General features: G+C 36.9%; 2 protein-coding genes across 2 annotated transcripts in view; both read right to left on the reverse strand.

Annotated features, from left to right (window-relative positions):
• LOC140151527 (coiled-coil domain-containing protein 33-like) overlaps positions 1-4,981 on the reverse strand; it is a 46,373-nt gene extending 41,392 nt beyond the window's left edge. Inside the window, exons 1-2 of the mRNA XM_072173897.1 lie at positions 4,879-4,981; positions 929-1,134 (exon numbers count right to left, since the gene is read on the reverse strand). Of these exons, the coding sequence (XP_072029998.1) occupies positions 929-1,074 (146 nt within the window). The 5' untranslated portion in view covers positions 1,075-1,134; positions 4,879-4,981. The remainder of the gene's footprint in view (positions 1-928; positions 1,135-4,878) is intronic.
• LOC140150430 (coiled-coil domain-containing protein 33-like) lies at positions 4,867-12,952 on the reverse strand. The gene is made up of 5 exons (XM_072172442.1): positions 12,679-12,952; positions 11,195-11,625; positions 7,867-8,018; positions 5,621-5,757; positions 4,867-4,988 (listed from the first exon to the last, which is right to left on the reverse strand). Exons 1-5 carry the CDS (start codon positions 12,950-12,952, stop codon positions 4,867-4,869), a joined length of 1,116 nt encoding a protein of 371 aa, XP_072028543.1.
• Between the last annotated feature and the right edge of the window lie 2,066 nt (positions 12,953-15,018).

Genomic DNA, 15,018 nt, shown 5'->3' on the forward strand with positions numbered 1-15,018 from the left:
ATGTTCAGCCGCTACCTGAAAAATACTGAATTCAGCTTGTAAGCTTGCATACGCACAAAGGTTCCAGGCATGACGAATTTTACGGCGCTCGCAGAACGCGTAGTCTCGCTGCGTTCACGTATACGCTTCAGTAAAAAAGTGTGGATTCATCACGGATTAACAACGGTTGGCTCCTGTACAAAGGTATTGGAAGAGTTGTTGAAATGGATATGAGCAGTCAAGGATGAACAGTACAAACATTAGGGGTGGTGCAATAATTATGTGTACCCCGGGGTGAATTATAGGGGGGCAAAGATTTTTGGCAGGCCAAAAGGGGGGCAAGCATTTTTGGCAGGTCAAAAGGGGGGGTCAAGCGATTTTGGCAGGTCGAAAGGGGGGCAAGCAATTTTTGGCACAGATATTTTGGGCACCGTTTATATATTACGCCCTAAAAGGCGTAGGAAAAACGTTAGGAACACGCTCAAATATGCAAAATTTCCTGTCGCTTTCTTGCCGCACTATATGATAAGACAATTTAAGGTTTTAAATTGGGTTCCCCAAAATCTTGCATGTGTAAGGGGGGGCAAAGATTTTTGGCACATCAAAGGGGGGCAAAGGTTTTTGGCACGTCGAAAGGGGGGGCAAAGATTTTTGGCACGGCCAGAGGGGGGGGGCGATTTTTGGCAGACCATTTTGAGAATTCACCCCGGGTACACATAATTATTGCACCACCCTTACATACCAGTGTACGAGATCAATTAATGATGCTTACCCCTCAGCCTAATATAATCATACAAACAGAGGAAGTTTATTGCACTTATTTGTTTGCTTGTTTGTTCCTTAAGTCAGTCGTTTGAACTCAAACTTTACTTAGAGTTTCACTAAACCAGACACACATAGCATAATGCTACTGGTGATAATATCCAAACAAAATTTCCGAAATACTTACACATAATTAAAGAAATCTGGCACTACCCTGGCAACAGCTGTCAGTGGACCAACAGGATTACTCAAAGACTCTTCCATGGCAATTAACATGACCTCTAATCCTTGGAATCCAAATGCTCCAATGCGTGGTAGCTGACTGGATTTCATTAGGACTGATATAAAGAGATGAGATGTCTGTACAAAGCCTGGTTGATCTCGCTCTACGGACTAAAAAACAAAACATGGAAACTTCTGAGGTGATAAAATATAAAATGTCTATATTTTAGCCTTAAGGTTGGTCTGAACCCTGGAATTATGAAAACTTTCGGGCCTCATAACTGCTAAATTATTAGTCTAAAGAATATAAAAGTATACATTTTTAGAATGGAAATGACTTGATGAATTCATCTGTGAGGTCCAATTTGGGCCAAAATGCTCATTTTTGGAGAAAATCCCAAAAAACGGGTTTTTTGGCCCAAATTTTTTCGTGCAACGTAACAAAAAAATTGTTTGGCCAAAAAAATTTTTTTATTAATTTTTAAAAACTAAATAAAAATACATATCAAATCCCTTTGTCAACCTTTAGACAAGAACTGTCCAGCACGAAATGTCCCATTGCAATTCATCCACAAAAGTTGCCAAAATGGGGTCATTTTTTGTTTAATTCAACACAGCATGAACATTTTGGAATGTATAGGCCCTACCTGGTACCAAAATGGAGCTAAGAATATTCTCCATGCTGCTAGACTATTTATAAGTCCACAGGTTATTTTGTTAAGTCGCGTGAAATTTTTAAGTGCCAAGTTTTTTACTTCTTTTCTGTGAGTTTACTGTGTCAGTGCACTGTTTTGACCAAAAGTTAACTCTTTCTTCTATCCGTAGTGGACTAGCGCCATCCATTTTAACTCACCAGTCCCAGGAGTATTCTTGTACTATTTCTGGAACTAACAATGTCAAATACATCATGATAGGTCAAATATCAGGGTCGCGAATCTAAATTATAGTAAAAGTTTTGGTGGAACTACTAGCTACTCGCTGAATTCTCAGTGACTAGCAGCTACTAGCCTCCAACACATGCATTCGCAACGCGCATGCGTTGTATGCAGAAACAGATGACTGCAGACATAGGTTAGTAGCTGTTAGTGGATTGGTGTAATATGAGCTTGCATGTAAGCTGCACTGGACTCTCGTTCATTCAAGGTTATGAGCTTCACTATACATTGTACATGCATTTTGCTAAATAACTTAAGTTGACATTTTCAATAAAAGGATTTGATATGTATGGGGACTGTTTTTTCATTTTTTTTAATTTTGACCAACTTCACCAAAAATATTTGAAATTTGGGCGAAAATCAGGCTTTTTTATGATTTTCTTGAAAATTTTGCATTTTTTGACCATTTTTGGTGCAAATTTCTCAAAGTTGGTCAAAATTCTGAAAAATAAAAAAACGGTCCCTAGATATTTGTATCTAATTTTTAAAATTAATAAAAAATTTTTTGGCCAAACAATTTTTTTTGTTACGCTGACTGAAAAAAATTTGGGCCAAAAAACGCTTTTTTGGATTTTCTCCAAAATGAGCATTTTGGCCCAAATTGGACCTCACAGATGAATTCAGCAAGTCATTTCCAGTCTAAAAATGTATACTTTTATATTCTTTAGATTAATAATTTAGCAGTTATGAAGCCCGAAAGTTTCCATAATTCCAGGGTTAAGACCACCCTTAATATGATGTTTTTCTTCCAAATTCACATTGACAATTATTTTGTAAAGTAGCAGGTGAATTATATTTTATGCGGCTCTTGAAAAGATTGCATGTGAATCAATTACACTTTAATCTATGCTCAATACAATAGGATAATAGTCCATTTGGCTTCCTTGAGGCAGCGACATCAGTACTTTGTTACAGTTACTTCACAGTTAATTTGCTTGTGTAGAGATGCATTGCCTTTGATTGCACCATGGAAGAAAGAGATGAGAAGGAACCACAACGACTTCGATCGGCCAAGTTTTAATCCGCTTATCTATTGACGCATGAAAAGAAAAGCTACCAATGGTACTTACTTTCATGTATGATCCATTTACCGCGATCGATGCTTGGCGAAATCATTACTGGAAAAAACTATAACAAACCCATCCAAGAACAAACAAACGCTACCCAGAAGTAAGATTATGGAATTTCACTGATGCTCTGAACATGTATAGTAGCTTTGTTTTGGGATCTACAGTCAAACTGTTTTCTTGATCGTGTTGTGTAGAAAATGTCCTTTAACACATCGAAAAGGTCATCAAAATCGGCCGTTTTTTGCTGAGTTTCATCTTTAGCAAATAAGGTAAGATTTTGGTGACTTTTTCGATGAAAAATTGATGCAAAATGTTCTTAAATAATGCACAATGTTCCGGTTGAGTCCGGTACATGAAACTTGTTTAATTTAATAGTTTATATGTGTATAATCGTAACTAGTTAACTCGTTTCAGTGCCAAAGACTGCCAACTCTGAGAAAAAAGTCATCAAAGTTCGGGAAAATTGGGCGAAATGGAAGAAAAAGATGTAGGCCATCAATGACCGATGATCACTTCACCAGAGAAAATCCTATAGAGTGCTTGCACGGAAGGTCATTAGTTCAAATCATCTTCAGGCACGCTCCAGAAGACATGCAAATACATGGAGTACAATACCAATCACCTATTTAACGTTGGGTATTGATCAAAGTAAATCCTCATGAATAACAATGTCAATTAAATGTCGGTAAAGGGAGTGGACAAAGTGAATGCGTTCGTTGTGGTTCCTTCTTATCTCTTTCTTCCATGATTGCACTGAAGCACACACTGAAGTCACTGCCTTGAGGAAGACAAATTGACTACAGCATGCTTGGGGTATTGGTTTAAATATGATTTTGTGACACATTCTTATAAGATCCACTGAGCTGCTACTGCAATATTTAAATTATTATTGGACTTCATTGAAAACTTTCCATGAACATGTTAAACATGGACAGCATTTTATGTTTTGTAATGTATAAGAACATTCAAGTCAAAGGGGCTGCCGAGCCTGCTGCACAGGTGTTCATAACATTATTAGCGGGAAAAGTTGGCAATGAAGCTGCAAAATTGATGGTGCAAAGAAAGGAGATGTGGACTGTTTTTTGTTGCATTCCAGCCATATGCATCTTATAACAATGTGATATTTGCATCTTAAAAGGTGTAGTAAGAATCAATTCTGGCAATTCACTTTACAATGCGCTGGCAGCAGTTGCTCTTGTCAGTCCAATTTTTGACCTTCAGGTGGACATCTTCGTTCTAGTTTCCACTGGATTTGCATGTGATTGTGATAATATTAATGTTGAAAACAGCTCCATGAAGGCATCCGTGTAATCAATAGATAGAAAATGGATCTACTATAATTGTAAATTACTGTTTTACTGGGCATTCATGTGTAACATCATTATATTGACATTTAAAACACAATGTGTTGTAATCGTATTATGTGGACTTTGGATGTCAACATTTTCCCATTATGCACTACATATTTTGATATCTTCCCAGCAGGCGCATCGTATTATGAACCGACCGAATTACTATAATGCCCGCTGCATACTTTTTATTCAGCATAGAATATTTGATGCAGTATGTCTTACTTATTCTAATAATATTTTATTTCCAGTCATGTTTAACTTCTAAATGTTTGATGACGTAAGATCAATAATACATTTCCACCAGACATTCAACAACAATTTAATTGACTTTCCATCAACAAACATTCGTTAGAAAATCATTAGGGGGAGGTGCCATATTTAACGTTAGCTTTGGACATATAATTATTTTCTTTATTATCCATCTGGCTTGCCTGGGTCAAAAATAAAGAAAATAATTTAATATCAAAAGCTAATGCTAAATACAGCACCTCCACCTAATGTAAAAACGAATATTCTACATTGAATATTTGGAGTCTATGTGGACCCTTAGTTACTGACCTGAACAAGATCCAGATGATACTGATGAAATGGTTTCAGATATGCTAGAGCCAATTCATACTCCAATAATACTGCTTTTGTGTACTCATCTACTATCAATAAATGTACAGCTGCGATCAAAAGAAAGAAGAATGTTCTTTATGGTTTAATCATCCCAATCACATGCAATTAAAGATTCTATTTGTAAATAGCAACTCTCATTGTCCAATAAAAGTGGAAAAAAGTGAATTTTTTTTATAGCATTAGTAGAAAATTAAGAAAATTATAGTTTGTTTTTTAATATTAAAACAAATGTTGCCTTGCTTGAACCCTACATTGTTTACCCCCCCCCTTACAATGTTTATAATGCAAAAAGTTGTGAGCATTTTCAAGTTGTTTCCATACATTGAATGATGGGTTGTGGTGGGAAAGGGAAGGATGCAGTTATGTAACTGGGGGGTGCTGCCGCACGTGAAAACTCTTGCACTCCACTGTGCGATGCTGGCTGCCCTGATATTTAAGGTTTTTAGGCCTTTTTGTACTTTTAGCCCATTTTGACCATTTTTGTAAACATTCACCGCCCTTGAAAGTTGCCTTGCTCTCCTTTGCGTCACTGGATGGATGTAGTATGAAAGTGCAAATTTACAGGGTTACACAGAAACAACAAGATTTGCACTGGAACATGTGAAAAGGACAACAAACGGTGTTGGTGTGGCAACGATTCTTTCAAAGATAGTAGGACTTAAATAAATTCTGTAAGTACCTTCTTTCTTAACATCTTTAGTTTTTATCTCCACGATAACAAGTTCTTCCCAAGATGGTGCTAGACATGGGCGGAGAGATGCATGCGTAACTCTGGGGTCACTTTGACCATGGAACTTGGATTTACCTTTACCTCTCCTGCAAACAAATATAAATACATACTTGGTCTGGTTATCATAAACAATGATGATCTCTGCCGATATAACCAAGAAAGGTTCTTCTCAAATATACCATCTCTTTTCCAAAGTATTTCCACCTGAGCTACTGTATGATTTCCCATCAAATTTCAATTTTATTATCCTTTAATGCTGAAATATTATTAGTACAACTGCCAGGAAAGGTATCTGACCATTTCAAGATGAAATAACAAAGTATATGTCAAAACACCTGCTGGTCTGTCCATAGATGGGGCAACATTGCACACATGAGGACCTAGCTGAATTCAACGATTCTGCTCGTCACTCACTGCGTCAGCTATTGGCTCGGGCGCATTTGACCCTGCACTTGGACACGCTAACAAGAAGAATGTCAAAATTGCTCTGTTAACCCGACAAACACAACAAATTTGGCTGATTCCATTTTGATGGAACATGGGACATGTGTAAACATTACAAATATGCCACCAAAATCACCAATTTCATTTTATATATAAGATCATACATAATGGCTTAAAATAAACATATTTGGGGATGACCTCCTATGGGGAGATAGTTTGTGTATTTGTTTTCATCATTCGTGGATGATAACACGATTGTAGTAGGGCCTATGCCTACGACATTGAACTGGCATATGATACTAGTATCGTAATGCAATTATAACACGATCATAAAGGACAGGAAAAACACACTTGTGTGGACTGGGTCTAATTGACAATAGGGATATATGACATGTTATATAACCCTTGAAGATCATTGTCATTTCATTGGTTGAATTCACATCATGTGATGCTTGATAAGATGACTATTTTACTGTAAATATACAAAATCAATTTACCAGCATATACAGTTTGCTTGACAATATAAATACAAACCATTTCAACTCATTTCCTTCTTTTTTATCAATCATAATAAATTATGCAATAATTACCATGGCAATACTTGAATAAATGGTAAGGACGGTATTCTGGATTAATCAATGTTAATTGATCAGTCTCAGGGTAAGTATAACTATACCATTACTAACAAAATTACAACACAGTGGACTAAGGGGTACTGTAATACATACAATTCAAAGTCCAAATCAACTGAAATTTTATAAATAATCTTGTAAGTTGTCGAGATCTATCTAACCCCACCATAAGAAGAGGATGTTAGAATCATGAAATACTGTACCCCTTTGAGTGGTAAAATCTTGATGCAATTAACACTAAATTAGAGTTATCAATTTGATTGCCACAGATGAGGACATTTTTGTTCTGTGCATTTTTACAAAATACTCAAGTCTGTGACTCGACTTGCTAATAATGAACACAGCACAAAGCTCTCAAAATTGCGATTATCTTGCTCGTTGATATGGAAGGAAAAGTCAATTTTGAAACCCTACCTTTTTGTCAAATAAATGAATATAAATGGAATGCATTAAATTGCACTGTGACAAGTAAGGTGTCAAAATGTGCAGACAAAACTATCTATAGTTTGCCTCGTCTTGCAGTAGCAGACTCAAATCACTGAATTGGTTGTGTTGCCTGTGTATGGACTGCCTGTGTGTAGGCCCTATACGCCTGGTGGGGTTAGGTTCGCATGCGCGATTTGAATTTGCCACTGAAAAATCCAACATGGTGTTACTCTCATTCTCAACTGAGACAGACTATACCTAGTAGCTATATGCACAGGGAAGTCTGGCCTGCTTTGAAATCCAAGGGATGGGTACTTCGGCCTGTGAACACGTGCATGAACCATTACCCAAATGTGATGTGATCAAGAAATGAGTTGATGCATGTGTCAGGGATATTGATTTTGAGATATAGCAATTCAACTTTGTACTTTATTGTTCTGAACAGCACTAAAATGACCAAATCTCTGGAACCTTAAGTCAATTTATGACGGGGTTTTCTGTGAAATAAAGATCTGAGAATGGCTCACGTAATGTAATTGTTATTTATAATTTATTTGAACTGTTTTTACCCAGGGTAGCTCCTTCAAAGTCAAACACTAATTTTCAAGGAGGTCCTCCAAGGAGACCCTGAAAACTGAATTTTGATTTTGACTCATTTAGCTTGATCGCATCATATGTTTTGATAAAACTAACCCTATGACATATGGCTTTGGTATAGCCCCATCAGGTAGCTTTGGTAGTAGGCTGGCTGCATGCACAATGATGAGTACCTCTACATGACCAGCCTTAGCAACAGTGTTACCTCTTCCGGTATGTCCTCCTATTCGCCTTGGAGACTCCAGATCCTGTCAAGAAACATCAATAAAAACCTCAAGAATTTTGCCTATGTTTTTCAATGTTATGTTTGTGATCAGGTTTTTAAAGTCAAAAAGGACATGACCTGATCACAGACTAACTTTGATGATGAAAGTTGGAGTGCCATCTGAAAATGTAAGGTCAAAATGCAGTGTCTGTGTTTGGATCAAAATCTTCAATAATTTTTGTTTGTTTGTTTTTCAGAATTGCTGTAAACTTTAAACAAAAAGATTTCCATTGCTATCTACTGAAGATAGCCATTGCTATCAACTGAAGATATCTATCAGATACACTTATCTATCCTATGAAGATATTCATTGTTATCTATACTGACAATAGCATGTAGTTAATTATCTACTGTAGACAACCATTGCTATCTTCTGAAGATAATCATTGATATCTACTGAAGATAATATTGCTATCTACTGAAGATAGCGTTGTCTATTGAAGATAGTCATTGTTATTTACTATTATAGATAGTCATTGTTATTTACTAAATAGATAGTATACAAATACAACATGTTTTGAGGGAAGTAGTCAAAACTACTGGTCGAGTGTTGGATGATTTGACTACTTCCGACGCGTCAGCGGAGGGAAGTAGTCAAATCATCCAACACCGAGGGACCAGTAGTTTTGACTACTTCCCCGAAATGAAACATGTTGTATTTGTTTTACTATACCTCATAAATATTTTCACTATCACTGTAAAATCGTAAACAAAGGTCAAAACACACATGTCAACGTGCCGGTCGGCATGGAAAGCTTAATATTTTGCTTACCTGATTTTATTGCAGGATTTCTGTTCAATCAATATTTACATTTTGACCTATTATTATTCAAATTTTCTTTTAACTTTCCATGTTTTATAAACGTCAAATTCGCGAGTTATTATCCATCGGTAATCTCGGCAAAATAACTGCAGCAGACGCCATTTTCACGAATTCGCATCTGCAGAATCGCCCGTGTCTAGCATAGTGCTACGTCTGAAGGAACGGTGATGCACGGGGTCGATATACCATGTGGTAGTAGGGGGTGCGGAAGTTTTTACTACTTCCCCGCATTCGCGTAATTGCACAGGCGCAGGGAAGTAGTCAAAATACCGTACTCGGACGCTGGCGTTATTAACCAATAAGATGTCTGGATTACCTAATAAATATTTATGAGGTATAGTTATCATTGCTCTCTTATGAAGATAGCCATTGCTATTGCTAGTGACATTAATAAATTTTTACATTTGCCAACAAACTTTTCTTGTAAGCATGCATGTACACTCTGTTGCACTTTTGTGTTCTGTTCGATGAAAGCACGAAGCTTGTTTTAATGTGCTAACAATGGCACGGCGCTGGTTCTCTTGTTCGTGAAACGCTTTGTGTGCGGGTCGGTGGGGCATGCAATGTAGCAAACTGCAACTTTGAAATTGGGATTTTCGTAGGGTTTTTGGATCGTCATGTTTTTATTGCTGGAACAGTTTCAACAGGTGAGGTCTTGAATTCGAGGTAGAGGATGCAGCTATTGGCTGCTGGTTCCAATTGTGACATGTCCGTCTTTGTTTGGGATATACAGGGGATGAACATAGCTGGTACCTTGAATTTTTGGCTTACTGTATGTCACCATTGTTATATCTCGAAAAGGCGCTATATAAATGTTGTAGTATGTAGTATGTATGTAATTATCTTCACACATCCGGTTGTATAATGCGAGCAGTGAAATCCTCACTGGCAAGTGACCTACATCACTGCCAAACTTGAGGTGCACTAAAGTATATCTACTGAAGATACCCATGCTGTTAGCAACTGAAGATGGCCATTGCTATCTACTAAAGATAGCCATTACAATCTACTTATGATATCCATCATAGCTATGAGACTAAGAATTTTACTGATGAACTCACAAAATATCTTGAGACTGATGTTGGACCCACCTTAAAGTCAACCATGACCAGTAAATAAATGTGTGTAATTATTGCTATCTACTGAAGATAACATTTAACTACATGCAAAGAAGTGCCCACAAACATATAAATAGTATGATTCACTATCTACTGAAGATAATGCTTAATAACATAATGCTAACTAATGAGGATATGCTTGGTATCTTATTGATTGCAATAATTGTACTAACAATTTACAGAATAAGCACAAGCTTAGTATAATATTTATGATAGGACCACTATGTTATAATGACTATTATGCATACTTAACATGTTTGAGGTATGTATATAGATTATGCATGTAAGCAGGGGTGGTGGAGATAAACTTGGGGGTGATTGGCTCAAAATAATGGGATAAATTTGACCAAATTACAGTGTGAATCTTCTTTTAGACTCTTTCCGGAGCAAAGTCTGTGTCATTATGGACCATATAGGTGAAAAAACGTTTTCCTGATATTTCTCTAGGTAAATTTGATTTTGGAGGTCAGCCAGACACTACATTTTGCTCTCCTTCCCAATTTCTCCCATATGCCTCTGCCTATATAATGTTAAAAAGGATTTTGAAATTTGTGCATAATTGATACTGAATGACATTTTGCAGTTATAAAAGTAAATATATTACAATAAAAAATAGTGACAAAATATAACATATCTACAATCTTTCAATCTAATCAAGTAAATAACTAAAACTGAGCAGAAAAATACTAGACCATAGAGACTGGACTGATAGAAGTTGACAAGATTCCACTATTAAATCAATCTTACCCTTGGCCTATGGTGAGGTCTAAATTCAACCACTGGCAAGTCAAGCGTTATCTCATCCAAGGAAGATTTTCTGTTAGTACGGGGTCCAGGTGTATGCAATGGGCTGCCTCTGCTTTGGAAATCACTTATGATTCTCTCTGCTTTATAAAGAGAATCCTTATCTGGATCATTTTTAGTATTTTTTGGCAGTGCTAATGAAATATCAGGAGGTGGTGGTGATGGAGGTGGTTTGGGTGGTGGGGGTGATGGTGATTTTGGTGGTGGTGGTGGTGGTGGTGTTGGTGTTGGTGATTTTGGTGGTGGTGTTGGTATTTTTGGTGGTGGTGGTGTTGGTGATTTTGGTGGTGGTGGTGTCGGTATTTTTGGTGGTGGTGTCGGTAATTTTGGTGGTGGTGGTGTCGGTGATTTTGGTTTCTCTGGTGGCTTTTCTTCTTTTGGTTTTGGTTCAGGTGATGCAGGATCAGGTTTTACCTTGTCTTCCTCTTTTTCCTTGTCTTCTTCCTTCTTTGGTTCTTCCTCTGTTTTTTTGTCCTTCTCCTCCTTTGGTTCCTCTTTATCCTTCACTTCATCTTCACTCTTTTCTTTATCATCATTCTCTTCTGCAGCTTTCTCAGGTTTGTCTTCTTCGATCTCTCTCACCCATTCCAGACAAGCAGAAAACCTAGTTTTACCAGCATGTACTTGTATACCTTCCTCTTTAAGAGTTCTGGTAAAAGTAATCAATCCGTCGTGGAGATACAGTTCTTGATGCTTTCCATCAAGCTTAGCTAATGGTGCCACGCTACGAGGATAAATATCAAAATTGGCTCCTGATACTTTAACTCCCTTATTGGTGGATGGGTCGGATTTAAACACAGAAATCAATAGAATAAGTGCCTGCTTTGGATCCTCACTACAGGTACCTGTAAGAATATAAAAGATGTAATGATCATGAGGATGTTGCAACTCTATAAAGATATCTTCATAAAAACACTGACACCTAGAAAAGAAATAGGTACTTTATAATGCTGTAACTTGTTCTTTTCACTGAATTTAAGTTAGCCCTGACATAAAGGGTGCTACTATTTTTACATCCTGTCATGGCAGTCGTTAGGTTAGTGATTCACAGATTTGTACTAATAATGTTCATGTTATGTTCATTTCTAATTTTCTATTATGACCATTTCTATTATGAAGTGCTTAAGGCAGTATTCAGACTTTTTATTGCACGTACAATATTGTATGCAACATATCTACGTTGTTTAATCTGTTGCCATTCTATTTCCAGTAATGTTTAAGTTCTAACGAATGTTTGATGACGTAAAATCGATAATATATTTCTACTAGATATTACATGTAACATATTATCGATTTTTCGTCATCAAACATTCGTTAGAACTTAAACATTACTGGAAATAGAATGGCAATAGATTAAACAACGAGATATGTTGCATACAATATTGTACGTGCAATACTCGGAGTCTGTGGAGCGCTTAACACAGTTGGAAATCTGCTAAAAAGGGTCACACTTAAAATGTATTATTTTGTTTATTCTAGTAACAAGTAGATAAATTACCATACATGGTGCATAAATGTGTCCCTGCCAGAAGGGCAGCTCATAAACCACAGTGCTGGACCAACACTTGCTATTTGTTTTTCATTGTTTAAAATACAAAAATGATGCAGTTGAAATAATGGGGGGGGGGTTCCAAAATGGGTGCCTAAAATTGCTTGCCCTCCCTTCTCAGCCTGCTAAAAATCCATCCACCCTTGGAGTGTCAAAAAAATCTTTGCCCCCCCTGTAAGTGTTTCCGTAATGTTTTCCTAAGCTTTTTTAGACCTTGTTATTTAAAAAGGCACTCCATGTGCCAAAAATTGCTTGCCCCCCCTCCACCCCGCCAATTTTATCCTCCCACCAGGGCTCATATTTATTGCACAGCCCCTTATAATTGTGGTAAATTACAAAATATACATACCCTTTGGTAATGTGAACTCAAACTTGTTCCTTGCAAATTTGATGGGTGAATCCTTACTATTCTCTGTCAATTGTACTATGTCCGTCACAGCTGTTGGTTTATTTTCAGTCTTCCCTCCATCACCAACAGTCACACTTACTTTGCTCAGCTTCTCTCTTCCAGCTTTACTTATCACAGAAATTCTTACATAGTGTTTACCGGTGTCATTGAAAATTGTCTCATCAAGCTCACATGAAAAACGTAAATCTTCGTCTTCAACTTTACGCGGTGACATGATTTATCATGTTGATACTAGTGACAGATAGACTTGGTCTTGATAATATGCATAGCATACTGAAAAGTGAAAACAATGAAAATATTTTGTTGTTACATCAAATGTTTCATTGATATTAATATCCGTGTTGCCAACTTCCAAGTGCTTATTCAGTTGTCTTAATGCAGCAACTGCTCTGAGTACTGTATACTGAGTACATTAATTCTTAATGTGGACAAAAATTGACCCACTCACAATTTTATGACAATATTGATTGAAACTCACTCGCTGGAAAGACCATAATGGCCTCATCCTAATGGCATAGTCCAATAACCTCAATTAAACAATCATAGTGCAAAATTTGACCTCAAGTTGCAGAGTATGAGGTTTTGTACCCAAAGTTTCAAAGGTCATTCAATGAATGTACAAATGTATTGGAATTAAAGAACTGTGCACTAATAGATGAGAATGTTTTGGATCCTAGTAAATAGAGCACAAGACTTGTCAAGTACAAATGACCATACAGGGATATGCCAAAACACGGGTTGCATTTACGGCCTATCAATGACCTCAATTTTGGAATATGGATGGGCAATTTTGTTTTTCTCTCTACTTTTTGAGACAAATTTTGTCTTACTGTAGCAACAATTTCAAAAAATGTCAAATGTTGGTAAATTTGGCCAAAAATTATGTCTTTTGGTATATCGATTGGTTCAAAGTTGGTATATCAAAAAAAAAGAAGAAAAAAAAGACCACCAAATGAAGAAATATTTTGCCCAATTGGGTGGCTAGACTTCCTATATTGGCAACACCAATCAATAGGTAACAATTTGTACAGAATTGTCATGGAAACTCTGAGTGAAGAGTGAGAACTAAGCAGCTTGTATATATAATGTGTGGCAGGAATAGATATCGCATTCATCACAGCTATATGACAACTAGAATGCACAATGCACACACTATCAGAAATTTGCTATATCATCAGAAAATCTAAAAATATTATCAAATATCTGAAATTTGCATATTTGTGAAGGGCATAGTTTGCAAGTGATGTGATTGAAAGCACCTTAATGAGAGTAAAACTTGACATTTTAGTCAATTCTGGAGGAGCATATCCGTATAGACACTTTAAGACACCCAATTCAATGGGGCTTCACATTTTGTATAATAACAGTCCAGTTCTGCTCAAAATGCCAACAGGTCCGACTGCAGGCTGGATGTTGTCATGTGTATTACAAATATCATTTGGTTTGTGGCTGTATAGAGCAGAATAAAAGTGAGAAAAATAATTAATTTGTAAAATTCCACACTGCAAAATCAACTGTTTGATGATGAAACAGGGACAGGCCCACCAGCATCAGTTATCACCCCTGAATTAGGTCACATGCTCACTGGAACCCAGTAGCGTAGCTAGCGGGAGGGCAGGTGGGGCAGAGTGCCCCCCTGACAAAAAAATGAAAGAAAAAGTGCCCTCTGACAAAAAAAAATGAAAGAGAAAATCAGGAGGGCAAAGGAAAAGAAAAGGGCAAGGAGCCCCTTTTCTAGCAAAATTCAGGGCCAAAATAGTGTAAAATACAAAATTTTTCCGTGCTACGCGCGCACATTGTAACAATAAACCCCTTTTTTAGCCGGATAATGGGCAAAAATAGTGTAAAATACCATTACAGTCTCTATGTATTGTATGAGGCAACTGCAATTTTTTTCGTCTGGCCCCCAAAATTTTGTTTTGCCCCCCCGACCAAGAAAGCTGGCTACGCCCCTGCTGGAACCTTTCAGGAGCATAGCAAGAGCAGTGTGGCGCCCTTTTAACACTATATATCAGCACATTTCCCTCTTATTTCTTTTTAATTTTTACCTAGGGCCCATGGACTTTATCCACCCTGTCCACCCACTTGCTATGCCTCTTGAATCTTCTGATATTGTGCCCATTTTGTTTTCAATTTATAATTTAATGTGGCAAATAATTATATTAAAAAAAATGATAATGGTAAGGAAAAGCAAAAATAGAATAGCAATTTATTATCTTAAAACTAAATGTTTTGGGTCTGGGTAAGAAGTAGAGCTAAGTAGGGTCGGTTAATTGGTCA

The sequence above is a fragment of the Amphiura filiformis genome, chromosome 4 (genome assembly GCF_039555335.1).
Source record: "Amphiura filiformis chromosome 4, Afil_fr2py, whole genome shotgun sequence".
In the NCBI taxonomy this organism is placed as follows: Eukaryota; Metazoa; Echinodermata; class Ophiuroidea; order Amphilepidida; family Amphiuridae; genus Amphiura; species Amphiura filiformis.

Coding starts and splice junctions, on each gene's coding strand:
- LOC140150430 (XM_072172442.1), bottom strand. CDS start 12,952: ATGTCACCGCGTAAAGTTGAAGACGAAGATTTACGTTTTTCATGTGAG. Junction 8,019..11,194: donor AGGAAAAAGAGGAAGACAAG/GTAAAACCTGAT, acceptor GTTTCTTGACAG/GATCTGGAGTCTCCAAGGCG. Junction 4,989..5,620: donor TAAAGATGTTAAGAAAGAAG/GTACTTACAGAA, acceptor TTTTGATCGCAG/CTGTACATTTATTGATAGTA.